This window comes from Sparus aurata, chromosome 18 (assembly GCF_900880675.1).
Source record: "Sparus aurata chromosome 18, fSpaAur1.1, whole genome shotgun sequence".
Taxonomy (NCBI): domain Eukaryota; kingdom Metazoa; phylum Chordata; class Actinopteri; order Spariformes; family Sparidae; genus Sparus; species Sparus aurata.
This window is the reverse complement of record NC_044204.1, coordinates 28954230-28962176: the sequence shown is the minus strand read 5'-3', so window position 1 is coordinate 28962176 and position 7947 is coordinate 28954230. Positions and strand designations below refer to the sequence as shown.

The window sequence follows — 7947 nt, the reverse complement described above, 5'->3', positions numbered from 1 at the left end:
ACAGTGGTGATGCGTATTGTGTATAGTTTGTGTTAGATGCCCTTTGTACGTTCAGGAACTCTGGACTATGGTGCCGTGTGAGCAATGATTTTTTAATGTGACAAATAAATCAATAAAAAGTTGATTGCGAAGACAAATCCAGAAGTTTCCAAATATGGCAGGTTTTTTTTTTTTTTTTCTTACATTATGTGTAAAAAAGGATGCGTAAAACATCCAACCTGTTCTAATGTGTCAGTGCTTCCATTAAAATAAAGTAAATAAATAAATGAAATGCTGGAAAAAAGCTTATATAAAATGCTTATCAGCAGGTGTCACATAGCGTGAATATTCTTCAGGTTTTATGTGATCTACATCTTCATCCAAACAGCAGCCTGCATCATCTTCTTGCCGTTGAGATGATAGCGTGATAACTGTGTAGTGTTTTTTTGTTTTTCCCTTATCCCCCTTTGCTTCTCACACGTTGCTGCTATTTCCAACGAACAAAATACTTCTACTTTCATTTCCAAAACATCGACTGACCTGCATATATTCAGGTCGCGACGACTGCAGTCAGTTTTCATCTAACGCATTGAGGTGAAGGTTTTACAGAAGTGGTCAATTAAAACGCCTTTCCACTGAACTCTTAGGTCAGTTTCGCATCGCTCTGAGGCTGAATGAGAAGTTAGAGCTCAGAGATATCGATCTGACCAGACCAGAGAGCATCATTGCATTCACACCAGTAACTCGTGCGGTGACGCTTGATGATACACGTCGGAAACAAGTAGACAGATAGATGAGAACACAATGAGACGCAGAGCTGTGTGATGAAACAGCATGCGTTAACTGTGAAACAAGGGTGGAGGAGCAGAGTAAAAACCCCCCCCAACTCTGCGTTAACATCCTGCAAAACTATCAAGAAGTTAGGAGAGAAAGGCCTTCAGATTCCATGTATCAATCCCAAAGGTAAGGCGGCTAAAAAGGAAAAAAAATCCCTTATCCCTGTAATGAGGCGTGGGAGGTTTGAAACCATACGCCTGGTCCAGATCAGCCCTCTCTTGCTTTCCTGCGCAGTCGAACGAGAGACAGCTGTGAGCGCTGAAGGACAAAAACAGCTGGTATCAGGAGGTTCAGTGTTTCTGGGTAACGCGCACACATTGTTGATACAACAGGACGGATTGCCTCATCTTTCAAGTGTCTCGCTGCTCAGGCAACGCCAGGCAATCTGTCATCTCCGGTCAGACGTGACCTTTAATATTGAGACCGAACATGACAACGATTCACTGGATCATCTGTGATTTACTTAATGCACCTTCGAGTTTCTCAGTTTCTCTTCCCGTTATTCTTCATCATCTCAGACACCATTTCCCAACACACGGCAGCATAAACACAGTTTTATTACAGCTTGAGCTTCATGTAAAAATGCCTTAATGGCTGACTGTACATAAGGAGAGGGCTCAGAATCGTTAGGAAAGACTGACAGTCAGTTTATTGAAAAGAGATTAACTGAAAGATTATGTCCGATATATAATATATAACCGATAGTGACCTGCCTCTTGCGACCAGTAACCAATAAAAAAAAAAGAAAGAAATGAACACTTGAAGAGTTGGACCAGTTCAACTTTTGCCATCAAAACTGGTCGCACTCACTGAAAGTCAGAAGTCCAGATGTCCAGATGAAAAACTTATGTCGCTTACTTTGTTATCAATCGGACTGAGAATGCGTGTGGCGACCGCATCATACAAGGCAGGTAGGGACACATCTGCAAAGTAGAGCAGCAGCTGGGGAGACTGTACCTGGGCTCCAAATGTGCCATCAACCTGTGAAATCCAACTTCTTCGACCACTGAAAAAAGGGGGCGGGTCGCCAAGTGCAATAAATTCTGTTGTTTTGTCGATAATTGTTTTGGGATTTAGGTTATCTTCAGAAAGCTTCCTGCAGTTTTCAAATACCTGTTGAATAGATAGTAATGCAGGCGGTGGAGCACTTTTATTTCCCACAAAGCTGCTTCGTACTCGTGCTCACTCGGACAAGGCGCAGCGCAAACTGCGATCGTGTCGTCCTTCTCTGAAACTTTGATGATCTGATTCTCTTCCAAACCTCTCAGTGCAATAAAAAAGAAAACCCAAACAGGAGCTTCCTCATTAGTAATGTTAGCTGCGCCTAGAGCAACAGAACTCTTCGGATTTCCGACTATCTGTCGATCTCTCCATCGCCTTTAAGTGCCGGGTTCTTATAGACCAGATCGATGGCCTGGTTACTGTTCGGTTGAACCTGACTGCTCGTCGTCTCTCTTTTTCCCGGCAGAGCAGACATGAGTTTGGACCGGTAGTGATCCCCGGCAAGAAAATACAGAATCGGGTCGATGCAGCTGTTGACGCTGGCCAGCGGCCTGGTGATCTTGTAAGTGAAGTTTACGATGTTGAGGACCTCACAGTTGAGATCTAACACGCGGGAGGTGTAGTAGAGTGTCCGTGTGATGTGGAACGGGACGAAGCTCACAGCGAACACCACCAACACCACGATGATGAGCTTGATGGACTTCTGACGTGTGGCGGCGCCCTGCCGGCTTGAAGATAATCCTTTACTGGGCCGGCACAGGGCCCGCGCCATCAGGCAGTAACACACCACAATGACAAGGAAAGGGATGCCAAACAGGAGCACCATGACAACAGAGCTGTAGTCCACGTAACTTTCAAAGGACTCCTGGTTGGTTGTGTCATGACACAGGGTGTCGTTGTCCCTCCTGGAGGTGGTGACGAAGAGCAGGTTAGGCACCAGGCACACGGTCACCACGGCCCAGACCATGCCGCACACCATGTGGGCGTGGCGGGACTTGACCAGCGTCAGTGCCTTGATGGGGTGGCAGATGCCCAGATAACGGTGCACGCTGATGCAGGTGAGGAGGAGGATGCTGCAGTACAGGTTGGCGTAGAACAGGAAGCGCACTATTTTACAGGCAGCCAGTCCAAAGGGCCAGTGGCTGCGGTTGGCGTAGTAGTAGATGAGGGTGGGCAGGGAGAGGACGTACAGGAAGTCGGACAGGGCGAGGTGGAACATGTAGACGGTACTGGGGTTCCACGGGCGCATCCTCAAGAACAGCCACAAAGCCGTGGCATTGAGCACGAAGCCGAACACAAACACCAGACTGTAGGACACCGGCAGCAGGATGTATTTGAACTCCTCGTCGAAGCGACAGCTCATGTTGAAGACCGAGGTGAACACCGTCGAGTGGTTGCGTGTGCCGGGGCCGCTGATGAGCGTCTCCATCATGAGGCGACTTCCCGGTGCAGCTCTCCCAAACCAGCAGAAGACCAAACCTTCAGACGAAGAAGACATTAATGTCAAGTCAGTTTATTTCTGGTTGTAGTGGGCATAGAAAACACAACAATTCTAAAAACATATAATATAGAGACATACAGCTGTGGGTAGACCCTAAGCACATGTTTATGAGGTTGATAAAATATATAAAAAACAAATTAATATACGCATCATTTATAAACTTAGCACACATGTGGATTCACAGGAAATTGAGAGAAAATATGTAAGCAACCATGTTCTTCCATCAAAAAGGTAATAAATGATTGTAAACTAAATCTCTCAGGTTGGACATCTGAAGATGTCACCTGAGACTCTGTGAAGGACATTTTATAGAACAAAAGATTAATCAAGGAAATAATCTGCATAATAATGGATACTAAACTAATCTTTGGTTGCAGGACCAAGATCTTTTCATTCAGAAGTCATTTTTTTATTTGGAGTGGAAGAAATGTTCAGATCCTCTACTGAAATAAAAGCAGCGGAGCTGCACAACAAGGTCGAAGATTGAGGGAATTATCTTTTTTTGTGCAACGATTTTCATTAACATCGAAGAAGCTATTCAAATCAGGGTGATGTGACACTTGTTCCAACAGACATGTCTTCATACAACACACGTTTGCAGGTCAGGACTCCTCTGCGGCACCTCGGCACTTCACTTAATGCTGTTCTGACACACATCCAAGCTTTATCAGCTTCTGCTATTTGGAGAGAGTTATCTCCGCGCTCCACACAACAACAACAGAGATCTTAAAATATGTAAACGTTGAAGCGTACGCAGACCAGACGTGTCCTGGCTGGTGTCAAATCATTGCACTGAGCCGTATTGCAATGGCGATAATACGGCCATTGATTGTGCAGCCTCAGAAAGATTCATGTTTAATGTATTGTGACATTAAACTTTGAATGTTGCTTTTCATGAAAATACAATACTTACAAAAATGTTAAATGCATCTAAGCAGCACTAAATTTCGGTGGAGGCGTTCAACCAAAATTAAATGCTGCTTAGATGCATTTAACATTTCTTGAATGGTTAAAGGTGGAACTATTTCAAAGGCTTTATTTACTGTTGTGTAATGTGTAATGTGTAACAATTAAATGTATTTTAAAAAGTATTAAGTGGTGTTAAAAAGTCTAAAATACGTGGTGGAGCAGAGCTGTAGAGTACTTCTCCTTGAGTAAAAGCAACAATACACACACTTAGAAATAAAACTCCTGCATTTAAAAGTAAAAGTACACAAGTACAAGCATAAAATTACACTTCAAATACAAAAATGTTCATGTCAGAGATGATTATAATATGACTGACTTGTGATCACTGATGTACAATATCTTAAAGCTGCAGCTGGAAAAGGTGGAGCTTGTGTGTTTTTTTACAGCTCACTGCTGCGTAGCTCCTGGATTTATATAAGTGTTATAACACATTAATAACTGTCGGGTAAAAAAGTGCAACACTTCCCTCTGAACTGCAGTGAAGTCACAGTAAAAATCGCATAAAATATTAGTACTCAAGTGAAGTACAAGTACCTCAGAGTTGTATTTAGGAGTCGGCACTTGTTGCCTTCCATCCCTGCTGGTTTTAACAGTCGACTGATCCGAGTTAAGAGCGATGAGTTAATAGTTAACCACATCTGGTGCCAACATGAGCTTTACACACGTGTTTAATATATAATATATAATAACATTAACAGTGACCCTGCGGTTACTCACCCCGTCAGGACCCTGAAGACGCGCTGCTGTCGCGCCGCTCCTGATCCCAGATCCGCCACAAGTCGTCCACCTCCAAACCAGTTTCACTCTCCAGCCGAGCTCCTCTCAGATCCTCCGCCGTCCTTCCTCGTCCTGATGTCTCACGTCAGATACTTTTAAAGTTGCTTCCCGGCTGAAGTCGTGTCGGACTCCATGATGGCACCCACCACCGCTGCAGAGACGGTCTGAGCGCATGCAGCAGACATGGAGAGCAGCAGGAGGCTGAAATGGGAAGTCACGCTGCTGAGTGGACAAAACTTCCGCCCCCACACATGAAGCCTTCGGTGTGAAGAGTCACTTTCAATTCGGCGGAACACGTGAAACACATAAACATCAGTCCGTGGGATACTGCAGTTAGACTTCACTTGAGACAAATAGAAGATTTAAGCAACATCTCGAGATTAGTTTGTCAGAACACAACACACGTGTGCCTAAATAAACTAATAAATCAATAAGCCAGACAAAATAAATATAAAGTGTCAGTGTGTGATTGTGGAGGATGACGGAGAAAGTCCGATGGTAGAGCAGCGGATACTTCTGTATCACTTGCCAGCTGTCAGTGCCAGAATTCACTTTCAATTCAGTGAACCATGTGAAACTGCAATCAGAGATTGTCTACACACAAACATTAATCAATAGGCTACTGAAAGTGTATATACAAGTACAGCATGTCCACACACGAAGACGCTCAGGTTATATCTTTCTCTGGTGCTTTTTTCCTTCACAACATTTCAGAGCAACATTTCTTCCAATCGAAAATATTTTTTTCAAGAGTTTTTCAATATTTTTCATCAAAGAACACAAGATTGTGTAAATAAACGAATAAATCGATGAGCGAGGCGCAAAAATAAGAAGTCAGTGTTGGATTGTGGAGGCTGATTCAGGAGTCGGTGGTACGGCAGCGGATACTCTTGTATCTTTTGGCGGACGGCAGCAGGGTGAACAGGTTGTGCATCCCTTCAATGTCCTCCGGGCTCTTGCTTGAATGTTTTCACTCATACAGTAACAGGGCATCATTTATTATGTTCTGGGCGGTCGCTGCTGCAGATTCATCCTGAAAATCCAGTTATTATCTGCTCAGCCTCGTGCCAGGGACGGTTGAGGGTTTGTGGTCAACAAAACATTTCTGGAGCTCCACAGCAGACCAGCGTTACAGCCTTCTCAGGAACAACTGAAGTAGATATAATGGCTCCATACGGCTCTTCTGGCATGGAAGTCTCCAGAAGCCCCAAGATGCCTAATTGATTTGAAAAGACGTTATTTACACCCTGTGTAGTTAGTTGAGCTGGTGCACCCACTTCAGACGGGTGTGCTTTTTAAGCGGCTACAAGAAAGATTTTGGTTTTAAAATGGGTGTTAATCGAATTAATCTATAATTTTGGGGGCTTCTATAGACTTGGATTATGCCAGAAGAATAGTATGGAGCCATTTTATGATTTCGTTTTTTTTTTCATATTTAAAAGAAGTCAAGTGTACGTCACTTGTTGAGCAGAATGCTGCAACGCTGATTCTGTGGACAACGAAACATCCCCTGACTTTCCATCAGCACGTAAGAAGATAGTGACTGACTTCAGATTGTTTTTTTTTTGTGAACTCATCCTTTAAGAACAATTATCTTTGTGTAATATTCTGCAATAAACTGGCCACCAGCATACCATACCATGAAGTATTCAGACTCAGCACTGTTTGGAGCCACAACATTGAATTACTGCCGACAAGTTAACACCCTGAAAAACTGAAGACGTAGCGGAACTCTGACCCTGGGACACCACGAGTACCTCTGTGTTACACGACATTTGTTGCCGGAGTAAAAACTTAAATGAAGAAAGCCATCGTGACATTGCTCAATTTAACTAAATCAAGTGGTTGCTCATTCCACCATTGGTTTTATGTATCAGAGGAGTAAAAAAAACTCACTCCCAGGATGACAGTTTATGGCAGCCAGTGCTGAAACGTTGGAGAATATTTACACAGCTGTACTGTACGGCTGTTATAAAACACAACATTTACTCCCCGGAGCTGTGAGCGACTCGCAATCCTAGACTTTACTGGAAAATCTATGTGATAAGGAATTTAGAGGTGCGATCATAAAGAGATAAAAGTAGGCAGGGTGACCGAGATCATGTCCACACCCTAGTGACACACGGCTTGGTTTGAATGACCCCCTTTTATGGTCTAGATTGAGATTTACAGTCACACAATAAACACGAATGCGTTCACAGGCAAACACGTCTCCTTGTAAAGTTTAGCTCAACGCCACATAAATCCATTCGGAAGTTAATTTAAGATTGATAGCTAAATACAAGTATGAGATACACTTTAGGTGAAAAGAAACAGAAAGTCCAGACCCCTTCAGCCCATTCCCATAATGTGTGTGTCTGTGTGTGCCGGGTCGGCTCGGTGGTAGCAGTTTTCTGAGTTTGTGCTCTGTATTGGGTTTCTGTGGTTAAGATGTCTGGAATGTGAGTGGGCCACGGGACAAAGCATGTTCTTCATCAGAACCCCATTAGAAGCACCGCGTCAGTTTACAGCCCGTCAGATGGACTAACGTGTCAACATACAAACAAAGCGGCTTTTACCAGATCAGAAACTGATTTCTCGCTTCCTAAATGATGTTTTTCCAAGTTCACCTCCACTCAGAAATGTGTTTTACTTCATTATGAATACGTCACGCGGATGTTCGACCCTCGCTGAGCAGAATGATGCACATGCAGAGAGTAGTTTGGATACGAAGCACCGTCCAGAATGTAACTTTGAAGAGGCCGCTGTGGATGTTTTAAACCTCCAGTGCACTTACACCAACAGAACGGGCGCGTATTCATAGATCCGGTCGGAAAAACATCCCGTCTATTTATAACTTTTACTATGTCTGCATAAGCACAACTCATTATGCTAAAAACATT

At 43.7% G+C, this 7947-nt stretch overlaps 1 protein-coding gene across 1 annotated transcript; it reads right to left on the bottom strand.

The window, feature by feature from the left end:
• Positions 1-2062: 2062 nt before the first annotated feature.
• Positions 2063-5304, bottom strand: LOC115569175 (P2Y purinoceptor 4). The gene is made up of 2 exons (XM_030397120.1): positions 5006-5304; positions 2063-3297 (listed from the first exon to the last, which is right to left on the bottom strand). Exon 2 carries the CDS (start codon positions 3248-3250, stop codon positions 2171-2173), a length of 1080 nt encoding a protein of 359 aa, XP_030252980.1. The 5' UTR covers positions 3251-3297; positions 5006-5304; the 3' UTR covers positions 2063-2170.
• Between the last annotated feature and the right edge of the window lie 2643 nt (positions 5305-7947).